The sequence below is a fragment of the Struthio camelus genome, chromosome 8 (assembly GCF_040807025.1).
Source record: "Struthio camelus isolate bStrCam1 chromosome 8, bStrCam1.hap1, whole genome shotgun sequence".
NCBI classification, from domain to species: Eukaryota; Metazoa; Chordata; class Aves; order Struthioniformes; family Struthionidae; genus Struthio; species Struthio camelus.
In genome coordinates, this window is record NC_090949.1 from 5589760 (window position 1) to 5615466 (window position 25707).

At 51.1% G+C, this 25707-nt stretch overlaps 2 protein-coding genes across 4 annotated transcripts in view; one reads left to right on the forward strand and one right to left on the reverse strand.

The window, feature by feature from the left end:
• PAPPA2 (pappalysin 2) overlaps window positions 1-3233 on the forward strand; it is a 116631-nt gene extending 113398 nt beyond the window's left edge. The window contains exons 21-22 of the mRNA XM_068952541.1: window positions 1054-1152; window positions 2937-3233. Of these exons, the coding sequence (XP_068808642.1) occupies window positions 1054-1152; window positions 2937-3011 (174 nt within the window). The 3' untranslated portion in view covers window positions 3012-3233. The remainder of the gene's footprint in view (window positions 1-1053; window positions 1153-2936) is intronic.
• A 7856-nt stretch (window positions 3234-11089) lies between these two features.
• ASTN1 (astrotactin 1) overlaps window positions 11090-25707 on the reverse strand; it is a 72764-nt gene continuing 58146 nt past the window's right edge. Inside the window, exons 17-24 of one of the 3 annotated variants that reach the window (XM_068952126.1) lie at window positions 23316-23584; window positions 23102-23235; window positions 22460-22611; window positions 22053-22188; window positions 21513-21613; window positions 20746-20929; window positions 15219-15498; window positions 12930-13016 (exon numbers count right to left, since the gene is read on the reverse strand). In XM_068952126.1, coding sequence (XP_068808227.1) covers window positions 15264-15498; window positions 20746-20929; window positions 21513-21613; window positions 22053-22188; window positions 22460-22611; window positions 23102-23235; window positions 23316-23584 — 1211 coding nt within the window. In that variant the 3' untranslated portion in view covers window positions 12930-13016; window positions 15219-15263. Of the gene's footprint in view, window positions 13017-15175; window positions 15499-20745; window positions 20930-21512; window positions 21614-22052; window positions 22189-22459; window positions 22612-23101; window positions 23236-23315; window positions 23585-25707 lie in introns of those variants that run through there. The other 2 variants (XM_068952127.1, XM_068952125.1) reach the window with 2 other exon arrangements.

Consider the following 25707-nt stretch of genomic DNA (forward strand, 5'->3'; position numbering starts at 1 on the left):
GCCAAGTTGCCAGTATCTCTAGTTGTCACTATGCAGGGGCCTCTCTCTAGTCAATCCAGAGTTGGATTTTGCCTGCAGGGAGCTAGCACTTGATAAAGATCCCTTCTCTTTTCCTCAGCTGGTCACTGGATAAGCAGTCTTGTAGTCCAAACCGTCAAGGTTTGGTGGAGTCAAGTGTTGCAGAGAGGGTTAGAGCCTCTAGTGGAGAGTCTAGAGGAATTTGTGGACGTGTCCTTCTTCCTGCATGGTCAGGGCCAGGGCCAGATCAAGAGCATTCTGGAAAAAGCTTAGTCCTTACAACCAGCACTTGCCAATGTTTGGCTCGACTCGGACACAGGTATTTCTGGGAGAAAGCCTGACCTTGCTGAACCTTTCTCGTAATCAAAGGGAGAAAAAGGAGTTCAACGGAGCTCTGATATTGATCCTCTCACAGGATCCTCTATTGAGCCTCACATCAGCCTCTCTTAGCTGCCCAAGCTGCATCACAAAGCTCAGCTTGAGAGCCAGGCTCTTGAGAAGAAGTGGTGTTGGAGGGAAGAGTTGGGTCAGCTTCTTACAGAGCCTGACCCTGGCTGCACTCACACAGAGAGCTGGATTACAGTGGAGTTGCATGTGAGTGGTGTCATGAGGTAGCAGTGCAAGCTGTGCTGTGCAGAGGTGGTGGTGAACTCACTCCCAGTTGACTGGCACTGGACTCTAGGGAGAAGCACTGAGTGGAGTGGGGACTTGAACTTCTGGCATTCAGTGTGGGGCCCTCTCTAATGACATGGATTTGCTCTCTCACTTCCTGATGTGATTCCCTTGGGTAGAGAAAGCTGATCCTTGAGCTACTGCTGCTCCTCCTAGCACTGAGTCCTCCATACACGCCAACTAGGATATTAGTTTTCTGGTGTTGCTTTGGCTTTGAAGAGGTGGGTGTGTACTGTGGAATTGTATTCTGCCCTTTATAGTGATGCATGAGGGACTTGTTGAGGATCGGGACTCTCTGCTTTTGGGAGGAACCTTGCATTTTTGAATAACCCTTTCAGCAACAACTCATTTCTTTGCCTATAGCCTTTCCAAGCAGATGGCTGGTGTGACACCATCAACAATCGGGCATACTGTCAGTATGATGGGGGTGACTGCTGCTCCTCCACACTGTCCTCCAGGAAGGTAAGTAAGTAAGCACCTTCTGTGGCACAGGCCAAGATTTAGGATTAAGCGTTCACAATTCACCATGCTCTTTGGCTTTGCTGACCATGGAAGCAGGCCTACAAGACAGTTTTCCCATGAGCAGAGAACAAATCCAGGACTTTAAACCAAAGCCAGCTGAAGCTGGTAAATGTTGTTCTATTGATTTCAGCAGGGTTTGGACCTGGGCCAAAGGGACTCAAAGCTTAACTAGGGTCCCATTTGGGCTCTTGGGATTCCCTCTCATTTAAAATGCAAGTCCCAAAGAAATTACTTCTGTAATATTTAGTGCTAGTTGTGATGAGTCAGAAGGCACCTTGTTGCATAACTGCACAATCTCAGGACACTTGATTTTTTTCTGTTGGCATCCACAAGCCCACTCCGGACTATCTTTCCTTCCCAAGTCTCCCAGAGAGGGTAGGAGGGAGGAATAATGTAGAGGTAGCAACTTTGAGTTAGGGTTGCACAGACCCTTCCTTGTCTCCCATCCCAACCTCCCTTCCCACCTAACTTGCCATCCAGCACTCACAGCCCATCCTTCCTAAATGTATCCAAGAGCAAAACAAACTATAGGGCATGAGATAATTTCTCATTGCAAAAATATGTGAATTTGGATCTTCTTGTCTTTGTTGTGGAGCTTGAATCATTTTTTCTTTCATCACACACACACATACACACACACACAGAAAGAAAGGAAAAATAAAATCCTGGGAAGATCCGGTTCAGATAGGAGGGAAAAGGCTTTACACCCAAGTGATGAGTGAAACGTCCCCAGTGACAGCATGACATCTTGGAGCATGGCATGGCTTTCAGGAGATCTGAGACATCTTGTTCTCCAGCCAGAATAAAGGACAGGATTGTAATGAAAGGCAGAGGAATTCATGTCCCATAGCTCTCAGGATACACCGTTTCAGCTCACATCCCCCACAGGTCCTAGCTGTCCAGCCACGCAATCCTCCATCGCTTCGCTGTTAAGGCAGATATAGGAATACGGGTTTCAAACATAAAACAACCTGCTTCAGCCTCTCACTGGCTCAGGCTGTGAAAAATGTAATGTGCTTCTACAGTAAGAAAAATTCTTGGCTCTGAGTCTAGTTTGCATAAAAGCCTCAAGTAGAAATTGTTTCCTCAGCTCCCATGGCCAACTGCTAGGCCATGGTCAACCATCAGCCAGATGCTTTGCTGATGCCTTCCCACCTTGCTCTGCTGCCACCAGTTAAGGCACAGGTGACATAAGGTTGCTTGGCCACATACACTTGAGGTAATGAAGGCAATGAGCAGAGGTACAGCTGAGCCAGGAAGAATCAAGAGTAGCTTGAACAACGGGGCCATGGGCTCTGATATGGACAAAGGGTGAAAGTAGACCAGAAATCTAGAGGTACCTCACCACTGCCAGCTCCAGTCCAGAAGCCCATAACCACTGGGGGAGATTTCTCCCAGGAATTTGATATTTGGGGCACAAGCTGTCAGGCTGAGCCTTGACTGCAAAATTTGCAACACAAGTTACCAGAAAGTAAAACTCAAAGACCAAAACCCAGCTGTGGGTCACAGTTAGCACAAGGGGCTCCCTGGAGCAGAACCTGGTTCTCAGCGAGGGTGGTGCCTGGGGGGTCTCCACAGCACCAACAACGACTGGGCCTAGCCAAGAGTGTGGGTCTGTCTGTACAGGGGTGGAGAGGGTTTGTTGAGGTGAGGCGTGCCAATGGGCCAGAGGACTCAAGGCAGAGGCTTGATCCAGGCTTACTTTTCCCTTTTGGTACCTCCAGGTGATTCCGTTTGCTGCTGACTGTGACCAGGATGAATGCACCTGCCGTGACCCAGCGGCTGAGGAGAACCAGTAGCAGCACCACGAACGACCTCTCTCGGTGAGGCGAGCACCGGAGGAGCAAAGGGGCAACAACAGAGGCCACTGGGAGGGTGGCAGGACATACAAGGGGGGACAGGAGGCATAAGAGGAAGAGCTGGACAGTTGGGAAGATGGCAACGCAGGCGCCCAGCGTCCTGCGGCACCGCATGCAAGCGGCATGATGGGCACGGTGGGGACGGGGCGAGGCCGCCAAGATGCTGGTGGGCAGAGGATAGATGCATTCACTGCACTGCCACGGTCCCCTCCCATCACTGCGCCCTTCCCCTTGAGCTCCCTCCCAAACCACACCCGGCAACTGGGGCCCACCGTGGACGCGAGTGGGCACACCGAGGAGTCTGGCCACTGCCTTGGCCGCGCGCTGGGCTGGGCTCCAAGCCAACAGCTGAGAAGCTGCCACTGGACACTTGGTTCTGTTACTGTATCAATGGGTTGCCAATTCTGAGTGTCTGTCTTTGCTCTGAATTTTGTCACTATTCACCGCCCCCCAACTGTATAGGCTTCTTTTAGCAAGGTCGAGGTAGTTGTGATCTCTCTGCAAATATTTAAACTTAATTTTATATATATATATATATACATATATATGTAATATATATATATAAATATATATTATATTTTCTTTGCTCTTTATGAAGCTAAGAAAGGATATCCTTTGTCACACACCCATGCTGCTGTGAAGTATAAACCATTGGGAAAAGTGCAGGTAGGGGCGGGAAGAGCAGGGAATTTCCCCTCATTTGCTAAGAGGGAGCTGGAAAGAGGATAGAGAGAGAGAAGCCAAACAGCCAGACTATGAGAGGACACAGCTCCCCCGGGCACACGGCATGCAGGCTGGGACCTTGAGACGCACTCAGCAACTACAAATGCCAACTTTTGCTGTTGGGATTTGCAGGTGCTTTGCCTTTCTCTGGTTTGGGTCCTGAGACAGGATTTTTGAGGTAGAGCCGCACCTGAAAAGAAATACTACTGTACCCTTAACTCATTCCAGCAACCACCACAGCTTAGGCGAGCACCGTTGTGCTGAAGGACATGACAGATTTGACCCACTATTTGAGAGACCTCTGGAAAGGGTAACGTGTCCCTGAAGATCACGACATGGCAGATAGTAGCAAAGACACTCCACATTCCCACTCTGCCTTGCTCCCCATTTCATTTTGGCTGGTGACGACCCAACTAGACGAAGGATGTAGAGGGCAACATAGAATAATTGTGTGATGCTCTGAAACAAATGAAGCTAAAGAGCTGCTTTTTTTTTTCCCCCTGGACATTTTCTTTCCAAACACAAACTTCAGCAGTGTTGCCAGCAGCTCTGTGAGATGAGACCTCGCAGGGAGAGGTGGGGCGCAAAGGACCTGTCAGGAGGCTCTTGAGCATCATCTTTTTCCACTGAGCTTCTCCTTATTATCTCTCTTGCTAAGGCCAAACTGCTGGGCTTACAGTCTCAGATTAGCATGAGTATCTTCCTTCTGTAGGTGAAAAGCTCCTAATGAATTTCTAGACACAAAGAAGCCCAGCTAGAAACTATGGGACCCAAAGCTGATTCTCAGGCGTTCTGCTTGGCGGTCTGCATGGAGGCCCGTAGAGGCAGAGGGTAAAGAAGGCGCCTGGCTCTGATGGCTTTTGGCTAGGCTGGGGTGTCACTATGCTCTCTTTTTAATTTCTCACAGCTGGGTGCTGGGAACAACGCTGCAGCCAGAGGTGAGAAATCAGAAGAGGGCAAAGAGGCAGGGAAAAGGGCTAGAGAGAAGAGAGTGGAGAAGGGGCAACAGAGTCAGACCATGAAAACCCAGCCGGGCTCGGGATGCTCTGCAGCCCCCCCCCCCGGCCAAACCCAAGGCTGGGGCTGAGAGCCTGAGCCTGCCCTGCTGTGCTCCACACCTGCAAGGCCTGTGTACCTGGAGCTGGGGCGAGGCCAGGGCCGGGATTTGGCCAGCACGGGAGCGATGGAGAGAGGGTGACACACTGTGGAGAGACTGGGGATTTTCAAGGCGGCCATCCCATTCTTTGGCTCTTGCTGGCCTGCCCTGCTTTTTGTCAGGCATCTCCAAAAGGTATTTTTGGCCGGAAGCTAGGAATAGAGACAGAGGCATCTAGACATCCCACCTGATGCCCAGAAATGAGATGCATTGTCCTTCTCAAAGCCCTTTTCCAACCGCAAGAGCACCCCTGACTCCTCGGCAGGTCACCTCCCTGCAGGGAGCAGAGCGCATCCAAAAGGTCATTCCTCCCGGTGCATTTGCTGGGCTGAGCCAGTTTGGCCCTAACCGCAGTGGGAGCCACCCCACAGCTGAAAGTACCAGTCATGGCTAAGCCCTGCAAAGGTGCCAGGGCTATCGGGGTGCTGCGAGCCCCTCCGAGCCCTGGGAGAGCAAGGCCCAGGAGGATGAGCAGAAATGAGGCAAACAGTGGCCATGGATATGTGGAATGAGGGTGACACTCAGAGGGAGACCAGAGAATTTCAAGTACCTGCATCTTGCCATGTCAAACTCTTCCCCACCTGACTTCAGCATTAGCTGCCTGCTGGAGGACAAGGCAGGCTATTAACCTGGGAGCTTAAGTATTTAGATGCCAAATTTTTACCCTCTTAGTAGTGACTCGCCCAAAGGTCCCTTATTGCAGGTAGGGTGCAAGGCCATGCACAACACTGGTGCCAGTGCAGGGAAGGGGTCGTGCGCGGTCTGGCCCTGCACGGTGAACCAGGTTGGGGTGGGGGTGGGGGGACAGATGGGCCCGGGGAGGGGGTAGGAGTTGTCTAGGCTGATAGAGAGTTGTGCTTCTCGTGAACGGATAGCTTCTACGTACCGAAATATTGTTCTATAGCGACACTGAGCGGTTTTTGTCCCCTTTAGGGTTTTATTCACAACGGAGGCTGCTGCTATTTTTATTTTTTGTATTTGATAATTATTTTTTATAAAAATCTATGAAAAATAAATAATCTTCTCATCCTCCACCTCTTCTGCTTCATTGCATGGCTGCTCTACCAGAAGGGTGCCCAGAGTGGGCGAGGGAGGCGGTCTGATGGCTCCCGGGACCCACGGTCCAACATGCCCTCCGCTGCCTCAGACTGTGGGCTTTCCCAGCCATGGGCCCAACTCCATGGAAGAGCTACCTTTGGCTGTGGTTTTTCATTTGCGGGGGGAGGTGGGATGGCCAATTCCCTCTATGTTCAAACCTGCCACCCTGGCCGCTGTTGCTGTGCCCCTGCGGTGAGCACACATCTGCAGAGAGGCTCGGGCCACCGATGTTTCCATCCCGCGTTGTCCAGACGGGTTAGCGCCAGTGAGCCAGCAATGCTGAAAGGTGACCATCACAGCCTTTTCCAATTAAATGTTCTCTCACTGCTTACGCCACAAAATGACCCATTTCCGATCTCTTTTTGTAATTAACCCATCATAAAAGGATGGAAAACACAACTTGTTCCTCTTCTCCTTATATTGAAAGGGAGTTCCTAGCTGCCATGTGCACGCCAACCAGTGGCAGTGCCTCCCTTCTCTTCCTCACTCGCACAGCTAGGCAGGGTGTCTTGGTGTGTTTGCTGAAAGACAGTGGGAAGACTTTTTCTTTTCTTTTGAACAACAACCAAATAAATAAACTTTGTTCATACAGATTGGGAAACCCCAAAGAGCATCCCAATGGCCTGAGCTAAAATTGTTTTAGTAGTGTGTCTGTCCTGGCCCCTGTCTCTCCTGCATGTGCAGCCAAGCCAGGGTTGAAAGTCCTACCACCTCCCACTTTGGAGGGTGGAAGAGCTGTCTGGGCTAGCAGCAGCAGCAGGCATGTCTAAACCTGGGCTAACCTCTCCAGGAGTCACTGCCGCAGGGGCCCACGGGGTTTTTACCATGCTGAAACTGTACTTTGCATAGGAACGTGGGGAGAAGGGCTTACAGGCTTTCTCCTCACTTCTGACTGCTGCATTTTCCATCATTGGAGTTTTTCAGTTTCCAGCCTCTGTTTTCCTTTCTTTCTTTTTTAAGACATTTTAACCTCAACAAAAAATGGCCCCCAAAAAAAGAAAAAAAAAAAGATAAAGTCACTTTGGTTTCCAAAAATTAAGCAACCAAGAATGGCAGCTAATTCATACTGCATTTCAAATAGACCAGTTTTGGGGCCATTTCAAGCCTCCCGCTTTGTCAGACTGAGGCTGCCCTGAACAACGGCTCGGGGCAAACACTGTAGCCGGCCAGCAGCGATCGGGCCCTTCTCCGGACCCCATGGGAGCCAGCTCAAACAGCTCTTACCTGCACCATCACGAGGTGGTCTCTCAAGGTTGAGCTGTTTCACAGCTCAACGGCGGTATTTTAAAAGGCCAAAGCTGTGCTAGAAGCTATTTATCTTTCCTTTGCCACACTCCTTCTTTCCAAATGGTGGAGAAGGTGAGTCATGGCTGAGCAAGCGGAAAGATCGGAAAGGACTGAAAAACAGCAGTGACTGCAGTGGGCCAAGGGAGCCAAGGGGCTGCCGGGGCCCCACGGCAGAGGGTGCCAAGGCAGGCAGGTGCCCCACGGGCAGGCTGCTCAACAGGCCAGTGCCCAGGCACTCAGAAAACCCCACACCTCCCTAAGTGCCCATCCACCATGGGCCTCAGCCGCAGGGTGAATGCTACAGAAAGCAATAAAATTTCCTTCCGCAGGGTTGACGTGAGTGAGCGGAGGCCTTTGTCCAAATGAACGGCCAGACGCAAGAGTGGGGTGATGCACTGGGAAAAAGGGAAGGAAAAGCCCCCCCCCATGGCCGTGGGTGTGCTGGGGCCCTCCCATCACCGGCAATTGGAGGCATATGTATGTGGCCCTGATTGAAACAAGCTGAGGTGCCTCAGTTTTATGTTACTGCTGGAAGCGAGCGAGGCCATCGGCTCCCTGGATTTCAGCAGCAGGAGATGCCCACAGGGCTGCCCACGAGCCTAACTTCAGGCCCAGGTGCTGCTGAGGCACCCCGCACGCGGTGCTGCCCTTTGCGGCACACCATGGGCTAGGACGGAGAAGCCCAAAGCCAAGAAGGGTTTTGTTTCTACTAGGGAGAGTCAACTCATCCTGAGTTTCTCTCCTTTTCATCTTTGATTTCCCCACACTCCCTCTTCTGCCTTTAAGCCCTGCTTCTTCCAAGTATTTCTTACTTTGACTTTCTTCTCTTTGGTCTGTGCTGCCCCCTCCTTCACTTCTCTTTGCATGGACACTCCCCTGGGAAGCAACAGCAGGTCCTGGTGACACCTGATGTCCATCCTCTCTGGGGCACAGCTCCCAAAATAATGTATTTCTGCCAGGGCCAGATTTGCTCCCATGGAGGACAGCACATGCTGAGGCTCTGTAGCCTCAGCAGTGGGAGAAAGACTGCCAAGTGACCAAGACCCAAACTGTATGTTTTGCATTTAAAACAAAAAGGGCAGCTGACTACGGCAATAGCCAAGTGAAAAGCTGTTTTCCATGGGAACCCTTCCCAGCCCTTCTCCTCCTTTCCGCCAAACAATCGGCCTCAAGAGAGGCAGATTCTTCTCTCTCCAAGACAAGGGGTATATGGAGTTGAGCAGGGTGGTGGCCCTTTTATTAAACCAAATCAACAAATTGGATTTGAAAAGCTCTGTCAGCAATTACGATGCTCATCTGCACAGCCAGTCATAAAAATGGGGCAGCTACCAGGACTGTGGAGACACATATATCTTGTGTGAAGGCCTAAGCTACGGCATGGTATTTATGCACTGTCTAAGCTGGAGAGATTCCTATGAGTATCTGCTTTTAGACAAAGGATGACTAAGGAGTGCTTGCTAATGGCAACCCTTTCAAACACACATACACATGCACATTAGAGCGGCACTTTCAGCAAGGGTGACATCAGTGGGAACAAGGTATGGGCTGAATCAAAGTCCTGGGCTGTGCTCTACCTCTTCTCCAGGGCCATCGAGGTGGCTACAGGAAGGATGAGTGCATCTTCCCTTTGGAAATCTGGGCCCAAGAGAAGGACTGGTTCACTTGGCAGAGGCAACGTGATGGCCAACGGGCATGGCATACTAGCAGTGGGCAGGCAAAATGAGAAGCTGGGCAGTTTTGGACGTGGAGGTGTTTCTCCTCATGGAAATTGCACTGAAGGGCTCTTCCAGGCTCCTTCCACTCTTTTGTCAGCTTAGTTCAGCAATTCAAGCAAACACTGCAGAAAGTCCTTCTCCTTCAATTAAAAAAAAAAAAATCCATCTCCTTCCTTTGCATAGCAAATAAATACTTGTGCTGCTCTCTGCCTTCTGATTCAGGGAGGAGCCCATCCCAGTAGTCCCTATCTTGTTAATCAGCAGAAGAAAGACTTGCAGTGAGCAACTGGAGGCTTGAGTAGATGCAAAGAAGGCAAGAGAAGCAAGTTTGGAGGTGAAGTAAGTTTTGGAGTCCAAGCTATGGGCTGGGGGGTGGGGGGGACTCAAGGCGATAAGATGGGGCGTTTGGGGAAGTTCTCATTTTGGGGAAAACACCAGACCATGCCTAAAAAGCTGCCCTTTTCCTTCAGTCGGTGATGCATCCTTTACAGTCCACTTACTTAGCTCTTGGGGTGACTTTCTCCAAACTCCTATTACTTTCAAATCAGCTGACCCCCGAGGAGATTTCGCTCTGGTGAAGGTGTCTGGAATGGGGTGATGAGCCAGCTGAATGGAACCGTTCTTACGCTACAGACCGCATTTGCAACCGCACACCTTGCTGTCCCCATGCTCCTCCTCCCTGCTGACACGTGGACCATCTCCTCCTCCTTCTCCTCATGTCTCGTTTCACAGCCACTGGTTGTTGTGCAACGATCCAGTGGCAGCCACAGCACTTAACTGCATGGAAAATAGCAGAAGGAAAGTATTGGGTGTATTTTTAGCTTATTTTCCTGCAATTTAGCAGTGGGAAGAAAAAAAGATCAACTTGTTCCATGAGACTTAATGAAGTCTGGTTTCCTATGGATTCGTGTTCTATATCCCCGAAATTCCCCCATCCCATGTCCTCACATGCATCCTGTCCCCCTGCACACAGTAACCCCCATCTCGCTCTTGTGTCTCCCACCTGTTCAGCAGGGTCAGCAGGAGCACATGCTAAGCTTGGCTAATGGGCCAGCCATTATAGATGCGCTGATCGGCTTCCTGGCCAAAGTGCTAGACAAGAAACTGCGTTATAACTGACTTCTCATCTGTGGAGCCCCTCCTTTGCATCTCTCACCTCTGCTCAGGCACTGATTTTCACCTAACTTGTTGGAAGTCAATATGGTTGACCCTGCTACTCTTCTGTCAAAAGTCTGCCAAATTGACCAGAAAAGTCTTTATGCGCAGCTGACCACCAGACAGCATAATCGTATCCACCTTATTGTCTAAAAAAATAGGCTAAAAGGAGGGGAGGAGGAACATCTCTTTGGAATCTGCACCCCAATTCCTAAAGTTCACCAAGGCCTTTCCATCATCACAAAGAAGCTCAATGGCTGTTATCAGCCTGGCCCATGGGAGTACCAGTGGACTGCCAGGCTGGATGGAGCTTTGCAGCCTTTGAGAAGCTGAGGTCTGATCAGCTGGCCAAAAAGAGCTTACCATGAGGCACAAGCGCCCACTGCCAGGGAGCAGAAGCCAGCAAGAGACCAAAGGTGGATGCCTGGTGGCTGCAGACTTATGAAAAGGGCTGCAAAGCAAAGACTGGAAACACCTTCCAGAGGCTATGTTAATATAGCTGAGAGCAACCTAAAGCTGCCATCAGCACAGTAATCCACAATGGGCACAGCTCACCTGGGAGAGATGCTGGTGGAGCTGTGGTCCTCCCCCAAAACCTGACATGCCACAGCCACTCAACCCCCCCCCCGCCCCCTTAGGGCTTGACATCTTGCCTCACAGAGCAGGTAGACAAGCCGATGTGAAAGCAACTGGCCTGGCTCCGTGTATTGAGTGGATCAGGACTTGGCTGAACCGGTGAGCAGACAGGCTAATGCTAAACTTGTGTGAAGAGGCACTGGGGTTCAAAGGCTGGGGACTCGCAGCCTCTGCTTTTCATCCGCTACCAAAGATGACATCAACTGGACCAAAACTATAAACAAACATTCCAGTTTGCCAAACCCACGGATTACTAACAGCTCCGTTTAATAGTCAATTAAATTTTCATCTGGAGTTTTACATAGTGTTACAATGCTTTTGTTTTGTTTTGTTTAAAACCATTTTTAAAGTAATCCTAAAGGGTTTTGTGTTTTCTTGCCACGTGGCTATCCCACCCTAAAGCACCCTACTTTCAATCTACAGTAGTAAAACGTCACATTAGAGTTTTAATAGAACATCAAGGAACATGAATCGTAGCCATCTTTTTAAAGAAAAGGACCAAACCATCTTTATATGTTAAATAACTGCACGACAAGTAAAAGGTAGTAATGCTATTACAGGGGTACGGGTGCAGCAAAGAAAATAGAATAACCCAGAGGTTCATCTCAAGTGAATAATCACTCATTAATTCAGAAATAAAACAAGGAGAGAGGGCAGGGGGACAAGGGAGATTGTGGAAACGGACAGCAAATAATGTCTTCTCCAGCTTTCATGTGGTTGGCAGCCTGCAAAATGCCAAGAGATTGAGAAAATGCTGTGCAAGATCCAGTCGTGGCTCTCTGACACGTGAAGAGAGTACGCTTACCCAAGCCAAGTGCTCGCGTCTGCACAGCATCCCTCGAGGACAGCACGATCTAGCGGGTGCAGTGGCATGTCACGGGTTGGTAAATATTGAGGCTCATTTGGGCAATGCTTTTGCCAAACCACCTTGGATGAATTACTTTTCCCTCACCCTTAGTGTGCCAACATCTGGCCAACCTGTTCGGGTGGCTCATCTCCCGGCCCCACGGAAAGGCAAGGACAATGGAGCCTCCTCACAAACAGCATGCCACAAATAACTGCTCTGAGTGACAAATGGGGATTTTCTACGGGAAAAGACATAAAAGACCATTGGGCTGTGTGACTCTTGCAGATAATTGCTGCTTCTGGCAATCTCTTCTGTAGTCAAGGTGGTTTTGAGTCTCTTGAGCTAATTTCACCTCTGAGATCAGACTCAGGGATCTAGGAGAACCCCAATCTTTTCAAGAGCGACCTGAACAGAGCATTGAAGGACAGCAAGAGAGAGAAAATCATTCTGGCTGGGAGCTGGACAAGATAACCTCGGAGACCTGGTCTCTGGGGAAGAGTCAGGCTCAGTGGCTGACCAGCTCTTTTGAATGACCACGCAAGTGCTTTGAAATGCAAGAGCAGAAGCAGAACGGAAATATCTGCAAAGCCCCATCGTAAATCTTGGGCCGGACTAAAAAGTAACCTAGACAGGTGTGAATGTGTGCAGTGTCTGGAGCATGCAGGGTTTTCTTGGCAGCTTTCACAGGGAGTGGCTGTCAGACTGTACCATTCCCATCTCTGCTGCTGCACCTAGTAAGTCATAAAAGAGAGGAGTCTGCTACCAAAAGGAAAACAGTCTGCATTTCATATAAAGGCCACGTAAGCGGTATTACTTGGTGAGCAACCAACTTGCTTCTGGGCCAGAGCAGCCTTCATTCAAGTATCCTTCCCAAGATTTTGAGCAGAGGTGCCCTTTGCCCATCCCTGGATGGCTGCCCGGTTGAAAGTTAAAGTTGTCTCAGCATCCGCTGGAAGAAGCGAGAGGATAAACCAAAGTACCTGGGCCAAGTTTCCCTGGGGCTGAAAGGAGAAGGAGCAACAGCTGAATACAGAGCACCTGCCCACCCATACCTGCAACATACCCAGGAGCAGGTTTGAGCCCTGCTATATGACATGTCTTGAGACCCTCAGAGCGGGAAATGCTGGCCCTGAGAGCCAGGCCCATGTTCCAGTCAGCTGGGACGTCAGCTGGGCAGGGTGAACGGAGGGGCATCCAGGATACTCGCCGCTGGGAGTGGTGCTTCCTTCTCCGTATTGACACTGGTGAGCAAATGCACACGGAGACGGCACCGGTCCTGCTCTGAGCCTCATGCCGCGGCAGCATCCGGCAACAGTGGGGCAGGTCATCTGGGATTTAAGAAGGAGACATTTGTGACAGGAAGCCAAAAGGATCCAGTAGGCTTCACCTCCTTTCCTGCAACGAGCAGGCCTTTGCCTGGTGACCCTTGCCAGACACATTCATCACCCAAAGGCCACTCAGACTTCCAGGTAATACTGACTGCTAGTGGCTGCTCCCACCAGCTCCCTGGTCAAGGCCAGTTGCATCTAAATGAGAGGTTTGTTCGTGAGAAGAGAAGAGCAGAGCACTGTTTTATCATGCAATGAGCAGAAAGATACCCTCAACGCACACTGAATTGCTGTTGCACAAATACTGTGATGCAGCGCCCTTGGCTGTGACTGGCAGTGGACCACAACAGCCTCACTCCCAATACAAAGCAAATATTTGAGCCATGGCCTTGGCAGGTAGCAGGAGGAATGAGGCAGAAAATCATAAGAGACAGGCTGAAGATTGCTCCTGCCAAGACTGAAAAATGAAAAGGAAATTTTGCTCTGAAGATGCATCATAAAAAATCCCACTATAGGGCTCCTGGTTTGTCCAGATCAAAGGTGCACAGCTGACAAGTTTGAAGATTCCTCCTCTACAAAACAGACTTCTGCATGCAAAAGCAGGAAACTGAAGCTAAAATGAAGCCGTTTGCTGCCTCCAACGCTGCCTGTGGTAATAGGGTTTTGGAGAACAGTTTGTCCTGAGCTGAGCCCGGTGTCCCAGGACCACCTCAGTTCTCCAGTTTAAAAAAGGAGTCATTCGTGATAGCTACAGATATGAGTCTAAATACAGGAAAGTACCAACTCCACAAGCCTATCCACCATCACCCTTCACACCAACCCCTTCCGGGTACCAGGACCAGGAACATCCATGTGACATGCCTGATGGGAAAGCTGGCAGCCCTGAGGTCCCAAAGACCACCTGGAACTGCAGGTCTACAGCAGGACTGTCTCTTCGAATGGGCCTGTTCTGCCCCGGAGGTAACTGTCCTGAAATCACTTTCCTTTTCCCCTCAACCTCAGGCTCCCTGGAGGCGAGATTTCCAGAGGCTCTCTGGGGGCAGTGCCATGAAGCAGTTCCACAGGTAGCCACTCTACATGCTAGCAAGTGGGGCTGCACTTTCCGCTGAGTGCAAAGCATGCAGGAGGGACAGGGGCACAGAGCAGACAGTGCCTGCTGTAGTGTGGGAATGTAAATCTGGCACGAACTCATTGGGGCTATGCTACGCTAGGCTCCTCTCACTATGCAGACCTGGAGCTACGCCACGGTTAAAGAGCAGCTAATACAGAAGACAGCCTTGCTTATGCTGTCTACATACTTTTGTCTTTGCTGGAGCTCTCCTGAACAATAGTCACTGCTTACAAAACTTTACTACGGTGGATGAAAAAAAAAAATGGAAGGAATTTTTAAGTTAACTTCCTAGGAGTTTGGTCCCATAAGAAAAAAGTTTAAAAAGGTCAACATGGATGTCCAGCGGACCACAGGCCCTCTGCGGTCAGGTTGCATTTGACCTGGAGGACTCTCCACCTCTGAGCAGATGCAGAATTCGACAGCACAAGACCAAATCGAAGGAGGTGTGCTCACTAATGCCCCTCTCCCCAACTCTCCTCTGTTGGATGGCATCAAGCCAGTCCTGCCCTGCAATGGTGCCACAGCTGCTTAGGTCCTCATCTGGATCTCATGCTTTACAATTGCAAAAAAAACCCTTTGGCTGCACAATGGCTGTTTTGCTCAGAAATAACCACGTGAGGAAAGCATTTCAATCTGATCTGTATGCCCAGCCTCCATTGTTCCAACCCTGAATTAATTGAGCCACTTCATTTACCACTACTGACTGGGACCTGCTATCCCTTCCTGGCTCTGTCACCATGTTTCTTCAGTAACTACTGACCCACCAGTCTCAGCACTGGCCACCACAGCCAGGGGAAGAGGAAGGGGAACCAAGCACGGAGAAAGGGCTGTGCCCTCCCAGGCTGCTCTCTCCACAGTTTGCATCACCCTCTGCAATTTGAGGAACCTCTCGGTAAAATGAATAAAATAAACCAAGAAAACTGGGTCCCACAAGACTTCTAACTAGAAAGGCTTTTGGCCAAGTTGAAGAAGATTCTAATACTGAGTCCTGCACAGAGCAGTCTTTTCTCTCCCTGGTCCAAGTTTTTGTCTCCAGAAACACCGGTGACACCCTCCCTCCACCAATGAAGGTCCATATATAAAACCCTCACAAACGCCCTTGGGAAGGCCAGCGTGAGAGTGGGTGTCTGCAACCCTCAGTAGTCTTTGTCACCATAGTCATTGTAAAGGACGCTTAGTGTTTGCTCTTCGCACGTCTTCTTGAGGTCCCGGTTGAGTTCTGCCCAGTTGAGCCCGTAGGGCTTGATCTCACTGTAGCGGCAGGCAAGGTACTTGAGCGACGAGCGCTGGAGGCTGATCTTGGGCTCCTGCAGGAGGCCGTTGCACCAGCTGCTGAGGTCCCCAAGCTGCGAGAGAATGAGGCCAGCTTTCCTGCAGCGAGGGCAGGCAAGGGGAGAGGCCAGGGGACAGTGAGGGGGTGGCAATGGAGAAATGATAGGGAGATGGCAAGAAGGACAGAAAGAGCGTATGAGGAGAGAAAAGCAAAGAAGGTTAAGGACACTGTGACAGCTCCTGGAGGAAAAAAGAGAGAATAAGAGTCAGGCAGCAAGGAGAGTCACGGAGCTGACACAAACTGCACAACAGACAGGCACCGATGCCTGACAGACAGGGATCCACCAGGGATGAGGAGGGACAGCAGAGCTGGGGTGTGGAAACACTGGCCTCACAGCAGCACTGCAAGTCTAAGTGCACACAGGAGCTACCATACCAATATCAGAGGTGCCAGCACCACTACAGCATTGCAGTTCCTGCTGCACTCGTCTTGGGATTCATTTTACGCTTCCCTGTTCTGTCCCCCCTTCTTCTTCCACCCTGGAAACACATATTATCCCTGCAAAAAGACCAGGTTTGCTAAGGATATACTGAGGGGACAGAGAGTCACAGCTGAAGCTGTGAAACCTCCTACACCCCTTGGGGAAATAGTAACATGAGTGTTGTATAGGGACCATCATCATGAAAGACTCCAGTGGCATCATCTGCCACTACTAAAGCTATCGGACCCCCCAAATAACGGGATGGAAAAGCAGGAGCAAACAGCATTGCAGATAGCGCTTATAACTGAGGGAAGAAAAAAAACACCAGAAGCCATCAGGCGTGATGTGTTGGGCCAGCCTGGGCAGCGGCAAAAAGGCATGTAGACATGTATGTCCTTTCTGCGAAGGGCATGCATTGCGTGTTCAGGAATGGTGCTGGTCACTCATGGCGTCATGCAGGACGTCCCAACAAACATGGCAGGAAGGGCAGGGAGAAAGCTGGCAGGCCAGGATTGTAACTCCCTTGCCAAAGGGTAGGTTATCCTGTCACCTGAGTGGGATGTGATGGAGAGTAAATGCATGGTACTGAGGACTAGCATGCCAAGACATCACTGAGTGTGGCTATGTACAGACTAGCTTAAGGTTATGCTCCACAAGTGAGACATGTAGGGCAAAGAGATGAACACAAGACTAGCAAAGTAGCGACTCGTTACAAAACGAGTGTCGCAGCAGGACACCCCTTCCCAGAACTGACCAAAAGAAGAGAAAGAGGAAGAAGCAAATTCAGAAAAAAAACACTCAAAATATCATGCCTGTCATCTGTACACGTCTGACGCGTGGGGTCTATATGGAAGGCTGAAAGTGAGCTGAAAATTATGAACCTTATAGGATACAAGGACAATGCGTGAAATTCATAATGTATGATTTATAAAGTTTAGTAACAGACTTCCAGGAAATGTGTCTTACAGGAGAGCATGCAAGCTAGAAGGAACATATTAAGGCATACAATAGGAGTTTGATCCAAAAAAGTTCTGAGAGAGCAGGTGATGTGGTGGAGTGTCCCACTTTTTGCATAGGCATTTTGCATCTTCCAGCTCCAGAAAAACAAGGAAAACAGAGTTCTTGCAGTTGCATTTGGTAAAGAGCTCCTTGTCAATCAGCCTACATCCCGACTGCATAAACCAACCGAGAAGAACTAGGAAAGAAGGTAAAGTGATAGACAGAGAAGAGATCCAGGAGGAATCCATCTTAAGCAGAAGACAGATATGTAGCACCCTCTGGGCAACACAGCCTTGGTACAGGCTTGTTCGGATAACGCGGAAGTGCTAAATTATCAGCCTCTCATGTTAGATGAGATACTGGAACAGCTTAGATCAGCCTGGTCAAATATAGCCTAAATTGTGCTCTCTTCTTTAAATGCTTTTCTCTTGGAGAATTGCACTTCTCATGTTGGTATCAAGAACAACACTTATTCAAATAAAACGCATTATGCTCATTTGAAGCTTGTCTAGCACTTCAGGTGGTCACAAGGGAATCTGGCAAACGTGGAGGTAATGGATCCAAATAAAGTATTTTGCTGACGTGCCTGGAAATCCAGACAAAAGTTTAAGAGTCCCAAGAGCTGGAATAAGTTTCCTAGTCAGCGTCAAGGTCAGTTTGTGGGTTGGCATAGTCAGGTAAAAGAAGACACATCCCCTTGGTGGCTATAACTCAGCATTCACTCAGCACGAGGCAGGCAGTGGAGACACAAATCACAATGCTAGGGAAAAAAAAAACCTCTTTGTCACATTCTCCGTTAGATAAGCAGGGGTTACGTGTGGACCGCATGCCTGTGTTGGTGCTGGTTTGACAGTTCAAGGGTATGTATACTGAGCGCAAGGGAGCACCCATGGCCACAGCACGCTTTCCTCCAGGCCAGGCCTCATGTGGAAGAGCTGCCTGGCGAGGTGTGAGGTGGGACCTCAGTCCCAGCAACAGCCAGCCTCAGTCTTCCTGAAGAGGAAACCCTCATGAGGTCCATCATGGCATGGATAGTCATAGCACAACTCACTCCTCGCTAGCAGGCTTCGGATGGCCACAGCTCAGAGGGGTTAGTTTGGAGCCACTGAGAGGTTGTGCTGCTCTGAGGCCTCATGACACCTGTGGCCCCCAGGCTCACATCCAGAGCACCTGCGTACAGCGCAGCAGAGAGACACAGAGGTTTAGTGCAGTGCCGACACTGAAGATAACGACAACCAGTCCAAACTGTCCACCGCCCAAGCTGGCCAGGTCTGCCCGTCAAAGGAAAGTAGCAGATCTCAGGCAGCTCACCTCGGTACCTAAGTGACGTGCTGTGATGCCTCTCTTCCTCTGGCATCACACTCATAGGAAGGTTGAATATGATCCCACAGATTTGGGCCCAAAGCCCATAGAAACCAATAGACTTCACTAGACTTTGGATCAAATCCTAACTTCACTTGTTACTTGCTGGAAAATAACTTGCCTTTTCCTCCATTTCTTCTCCTCACACAAAGTATGGGGCTCTTTGCAGCCCTCCTCGGACTGGGAGGGAGCAACACGCTTCTGTAACCCCAAACAAGTTATCTGCATGCACCCTTGCTTCCTTCGATCCAACAGCCAGCATCGCTGAGAAGGGAGACGAGTACACTGCGAGTGAGCAGAGCCAGGGACATGGCATGGCAGGATGGAGGAGGAGTAGCATGGTAGAGTCAGAGTAGCGTGGGTCCATATCCAGGACTTGAAAGGAGCATCAGCAACAGTCAAACAAACACTCTGTCTGCTGGCTAAATAATGTCATCTGCAAGTGATTTGTCCTGTCACCACCAGTCTGGAGGCTTCGCCCTTGCAGACGATCAAACAGGAGGTCTGCTTTCCAAGATTTGTCATCACCAGAACCCACTGCAGCTGCCTAAATGTTTCTTTCCAAATAGCGCGAGCTGCAAACACTTCATCAGCAGCTTGCGTCATCCCATCTTAAATGGTCCAACATTTCCAGAGGGTAGAATTAACCCTCTGACTCGTAGATTCACGCAGCAAACGGTAACATTTAGGCAATTCAGAGCTGATGATCGATGGCATTTCTTGTCACTCCATGCCAATGTACCTCCGCCTCATGGAGGCAGCTTCCGCCCCATGTTTTGCTCAGTCCTTGGCCTCCTCACTGGTGCCACGAGCAGCAACGGCAATGCTCGGCCTTGGCGATGGCAGTGACTGTGTGACGAGTCCAGTCTGTCACTTAGGCAACTTATCCACTCCTCACACAAACCATCATAACAGAGGTCAGACGGTCTGTGCAAACCAGGGCTGGATTTCACATGTGGAAATAGAAACAGAGCTGCATCAGAGCAGCTGGGCTCAAGATGAAGGTGAGACATAAGTCCAAGCTTGCTGGTCTCACTCAGCAGTCATGGAAAGAAGTAACCAGGGGCAGAGGAGCCGGTAGGAGCCTGAGCCTTCAGTAGCAAGTCTTGGACTCCAGGGACCTACCTCCACATGCTGGGTTGTCTCCACTGAGCTTTGAGGCACTGTCTCAGAGAGTTTAGGTTTCTTAGAATGTAAGCGGGAACAAGGGAAAAGAGGGGAGATCCCAGCTCTGCCCAGGACAAAGCAAGGCTTCTGAGGAGCCCCAGGGAGCTAAGGAGCTCTTGGAGGTTTCCTCGTCAAGCTGAACTAGGAGTGTTACCTAAGAAACACTAAATATAAGATTGCTAGAGAGCCACCAGCCATTTGCTGAGTCTTTCTGATGCCCCAGCAGAGGTTTTGAGGGTAGACAAGGTACAGAGAATCACTGATCTGCTAGAAATCCACAAGCAATCACCTAGTTCCTTCTGCAAAGTGGAGAAGAGGGTATAAACCAGAGGCCTGGAGAAGCAGGGCTGGAAGACAGCTAGCAGGGAGGCTGGGGAGAGGAGATGTGCTGTGTGGGGTAAGGGGCAGAACCACACATCTCATAGATAGGAGCTGTTGCTGGCAGGCATTTGAAGTAATCTTGATTACTTGATAGACTCAAGGCTCTAGTTCTTCGGAGGCTAGATGCTATTAAACACCACTACAGTCCACACGATCTCCCAGCCCAACTACCTAATCTGAACGGGAATATCCATGTGGCTGAGATCACCCTACATGACCAGAGGAAGGGATCAAAAGGCAGCAACACACAAGCAATTCAGAGCCAACATCAATCCACTGCCTGCCCTGGACCACCAGTTCAATGCACAGAGCTGAATTCAAGTCAAACCAAAGCCCAGGAAAAAGGAGGAAAGCTAAGTTTGACCTCGGCATCTCTCAGCACTTGTACGTGTACTTGCATGTACAACTTTATCCATCAGCTTCCACAGCCAAGCTTTTCTTTGTCACCTTCTCCAGCAGGCTTGAAGATACAACCACCTCCTTGTTCCTTCACCCTTCAATCAATGCCCGTGGCCCCTCTCAAGTAAAACTCTCCAACCACATTCCCTTCCCTTCTCACCTGCAACAACCTCCATTACACGTAGGTGCACTGTTTATTTTTCCTAGACTTTCTGCCATTTTGCCTGTGGCAGCAGCTACTGAGGGAAAAGCAGAATCCCTTTCCTGGCCCTTTCCCTCTCTGCATGGCATGAAAGGAGCAGGCCAAACTCTAGAGACATTTTAGGGATGGTGGGATAGCAGAAGATGATGGATTGACAACAGCCTGCCATCTTCCACCTTGTGTAATATTTATAATCCTTCAAGGGTAAGAGAAGATGGCTGGATCCCAAGCATTGCACAGCATCTAGCAAAACGGGAACCACACTGTGGGATTCTAAGCAATATCATCAGATGATTTTAAAGTGTGTTGGGTTAGCAGGTCTGCCTAACTAGCCAATGCAGTTCCTGAGCGTACCTGGGCCCCAGTTCATCTTCACAGCGCCAGGTGAACTCCCCAAAACTCTCATAGTGCTGGTTGTAGTGGTAAAGGACGCGGTGCAGGCTCGGGGAACCCAGATCCAGCAGGGTGTTGTAGGCTGTTTGCTGCTCCTTGCCACTGGTATAGCCATTGAAGAGGTTGTAGATCTTGTCTGCTATTTCTGGGCAGAAGGACAGAGGAGATATTCAGGGGGGTATGCGGAAAAGGAATGGACAAAGACCACCAGGGTAATGCCCGGCTTTAGTTAAACCTAAGAGGCAAATCTGTTTCTTTTATCAGAGCTAAGCTTTCTCCCTGCTCCAGGACATAGTTTACATCATATCAATACGTATCTTCTCCCACTGCCCTCCAACCCAGCCCTCAGCACCCATGCAGTGCTTGGGGCCGTCTCAGGTGAAGAAGGTCTTGTAGCTGGGCCACAAGATGTGAGCAGAGATGTGCTGGAAGGAGGATCTCCTTACTGCAGATCCCAAGCACTACCCATGCTCAAGGCATTCGGCCTTGGGAGCGTGGTGGGGTTCCTGTGACAAGATGTGGGAACACAGATTCAGCCTAGTCCTGAACTCCATGCAGGACCTTTCCAACCCACATCTGAGTCCCAGCCACGCCTCTACGTCCAGCACAACAAAGCTGTTTCCTGGCACTCTCTTTCTATGTGATGCAGCCAGTTCTGCCCACAGCGTGAGACCTCGGGTCAGACTGGATGCATGTGCAGGCAGCTCCTTCCAGCCCCTCAAGCTCACCTTGAGCTTTCACATCATCTACCACAGGACAGGGGGTCTTGACCGTCACATCACTGGACCTGGAGCGTCTCCCTGTGTTATCAACTCCCCAGAGCGTGAACCTGGCGGAGAAGGAAAGCAGTGAAGGTCTGGCTAGAGCAAGGGCTTCTGAGCCCTCCACCTTCCTCCTGCAGCCTCGCCTTGCCCCAGGCAGCTTTGACCATATCGGCGCATGCAGTGTGCTGTTCGTGCTCGCTTTGCAGGCACCTGGGGAAGCACGAAAGAGCCCCACTGAGTGGGTGCAGAGCCCAGTGGTCCCAGCTTCTCCCCCAGCAGCGCCGGTTGAGGGAAGGCTGGCGTGGCAGAGCATTCGCCCGCAGAGCTGGCAAATGCTCACCCAAGCATGGCATGAGGCAATACAAACACCCAGGACCAAAAACAAATGAACATGAGCAATACTATTAGATGGTGCCAACCAGAAATATCAGCATTGCGCTCACGGTTAAGAGCAGAAGTGAGGGCACTGCAGTATGCAAGAGGTGGTGGAGGAGGACAACTCACATGTAAGTGGTGTCGGGCTCCAGGCAGCGAACGATGAGGGAGATGGTGGAGGACAGTCTGTCAGGCACTTGGCCGGGCATCGCGCAGGGTGACTTGGCACCGGAGATGATGTCGTCTACAAAGCTCAGCACCGTCTCTAGGGAGAGAGGGGAGGATGCACCACAGGTGACTCTCCAGACATCCCGTCCCCCAGGGCCAAAATGAATCTCCAAGGGCAGGCACCAAGGCTGTGCGCCAGACAGAAGTAGCTGTGCCCATTAATGTGCTGACTGCTGCTAATGTGGACAGGGAGCTGTTTTGGCTGTGTCACGTGCAAATTGGGAGACCGCAAGGGAGAAGCGAGCACCCCATCCCACCCTCCCCAGAGAGAACTGGGTGCTGCCGATTGGTTGGCAGCCCCCACTTACCGGTCTCCACCTTGGAGTGGTCCATCCTGTCGGTGACTTTCTCCTGGCGGAGGAGGTAGTCGACGATCTGCACCCCGATGGGTGGCTCTGAGTGCTCCCACTCCAGCACCACTAGGGTGCTGCTGGGCTCATGCGCAGTGGACAGCCGCAGGCTGGGGGGGCAGTGCCGGCTGGTTAGCATCTTGAGAGGGGAAGGTCTGCCAGCCGCCCAGCCGCCCCACATTCATGGCCTCCTTTCAGAAAGGCATCAAAGCCATAACCCGCGGGAGCAGAGGAAGTGCAGGACAGAAGTGATTCCCTCTCTCCTACCCCTCCTGGCTCTGGGCACACCTCTTCTCTCAGTGTCCCCATGGGCTCCTTCCCTGAGGCTGCTCTACCAGCACAGATCCAACAAATGGTCCCCAATCCACAGCTTAATCTAGAAAAGACATCATGTCTCTGCACCCTCCGCCTCCCGTCCAGGTCCCCCATCTGCCTGCCTTGCTGTCCCTCACCCCCCCACATTGTGCCACCACACTCCTGGGGAAAGCTCCATCCCGCAGCCAGGGTGCTGGAGAAGCCACTGCCATCACCACCTCCTCAGGGGCCCGGCGCGCCTCGTGTCATGCAAGGAGGGCCAGCTGGGCACGCTTGACAACTTACATGGGGTGCGGGAGAGGTGCACAGGTGGGCAGCCCATCGGCCCCGAAGGCGCTCGAGTCACACCGGCACCAGTCCTCGATGACATCCCCACTCCCTGAGCACCACAGTGAGCTCATGGTGGCCTCCTGCAAGAGCTGGGAAGCAGAAGAAGGGGGTCAGTGCTGGGCAGGCAGGAGCCTCGTCCCATCTTACCGTCACACAAACAGCTCCTCACCCGCTGGGTCTGGTTGTTGGTGACCAGCTCGTAGATGGGTGCTGCCTTGGTGACCTCAAGCAGGATAGGCTCAGTGGGTGCGTCAGGGCCAGAGGGGACGTGGCACAGAGGGCAGGATGAGGGGCAACGCCCTCTGCTCTGGCACTCCATCCGCACACCGGCTGCCATGCGCTTGGTGCCCGACTCGGAGAGGCTGGCGATGTACTCAGGGAAGGTGAGCACCTTGGGGTCTCGCTCTCGCTCCTCTGACTCATCTGACGGGGAATTGCCTGGGGAATGGAGAAAGATGGGTGTAAGGATGGGCTCTGAGCAAATGGTAAGGTGATGCAGGGGCGGGGCTGCTGTGCTGTCTTGCTCCTAGGAGAGCAGGCTTTAGGGTAATGGCGCCCAAAAACCCCCCTCGCTCTGCAGAGAGGAAATGCTGACGGGACTTCACAACTGGAATCAAGTCTTGAACTCATCAATCCTGGACTCTGCCATTGCAAGCAGCTTCATCTCGCTGTGCCTCAGTTTCCCAGGCCTGGCCCTTCCCCGCCTGCCTTTGCCCAATGCCAGGCATGCAGGTGGACAGACTGTCCTTGCACGAGCTCCAGTCCCCACGAGAGGGAGCCTCCTTCTTGCAGCTGAAGGCTCACTGAGAACTCGCCTGAGCTCCTTCCTTCCTGCCCTACGCTGAAGCCCTCCACCAAAACCCTCTGCCAAAACCCTCCAGTGCTAAAGCTCTTCCTTGCCAGCCTTGCACAGGAGTTGTCTGCCCCTTGAGCCTGCGAATGATCCTTTCTGCTCCTTCTGGATTGCAGCTGATTTCTTCACTTGACTCATTCAGTTCCCAAAGACCCACTGTCAAACCCAGCAGCTCATGAGCAGTGACATACAAAACTGTGTTGAAAACCAGGGCCATTCGGGTCAGACCAGGCCATACAGCAACTATGTGGACTCAGATCCCACTTCCCTCCCTTCTGCAGAAGGAAGAGGATGATAACCCTGACCACAAGCTATTTGGGGTTTTAGGAAGGAACATCTCATCCACTGACTGATCCAGCTGGTTTCTGACCCATCTAGATGGAACCATTTGGGTCTTTACTGGTTGCCAATGGGATAAAGCAAGTTTCCCAGTTTTAAAAGCAGTGTCTCCAGCACCGGACATAGAAGTGGGCAGTCACCACTTCCCAGGGTGTCTGCAGTCTGCTTTGAAATGCAGGCTCATCGCGCACAGCATACTGCCACCACTGCTCTTGAACAAAACTGTAGGAAATGGAGCCAGAGGTTCACAAAATGCATGTTGCGCAGACTAGGACCCCCTCTCCAGCCTACCCTGCCTCTCTCCCCTACCTCTTGACTTCCTCTACATCTCAGACACCTGCCTGTGCAAACAGAGCCAGCAGCAGCCACGAGCGTTCACAGGTAAGAGGCTTATACAAGCACAGGGAGCGGGAGGAATAAGTTGGAGACACAGACAAAGACCTCAAACCCACGCTCTGGTGGCTGTTGTTCACATGCAGCAGCACAGAAATGCTCCTTGAATGCGTATCTCCAAGCATCTCAAGGTGCTCTGAACGGTCCCCATAGCTCAGACAACCCACACAACACCACCAAGACTTCCTCCAGTCCCTTCCTCGTACCTGTGCTTGGTTCCCATCACAAGAAAGGGAGCATTTTCGTTGAAGACTGGCTCCTCAGGTTTCTTTGTCTTTTGTCTGAACCAGAGGGAAGGAATGGAAGGAGCCCAGGCTCAGACAGAGGAGAGGGGCTTTGGGACAGGACAAGTGGCCAGAGGGCTTGGGAGAGCCCGCCCTTCTAGTGCCCCTGCATGCTGGGTCGCTCGGCACGGCCAGCCCCCACATCCTGCTCCCTCTCATAACTCCTCCAAAGAAACAATATGTTACATTGCTGTGCCAAGCAATATTGTCCACATCCGAAGTGTCCTCCTGGCCCTGGGACCTCCTGGCCTTCCTTTCAGTTCATGCCATGCTCTTTCATATGTGGGCTGCCTCCAGCGAAAGAGCCAGGTAAGGCAGAAACACCTTTCCCCTGCCTAATCCCTCGGGGATTTTGAATAATGTCCTAAGCTGCATCTCTTCCTCCCTGAACAGTTCAGAGCCCCTAATGAACTGCCAAGGACCCTGAGGCTTTAAGACATAGTTGCTGCTTATCGTAGCCTTTTCACTCCTACCATGTCCTTCTCCTCGTAAATCAGCCCCAAATGGGCAGAGATATCCAAACAGAGCAGCTCCAGTGTAGTCCTACATTACGTGAAACAAGTGAACCAGGACATCTAATAGCCTTGCTGGCAGGACCTCAAGCACTCCTACAACCTCTCTGAGATGCCTCCCGTGATGCGGCACAGATAGGGTCATTCTGCAGTGAAACATCATGGTAAGAGGTAAGACGT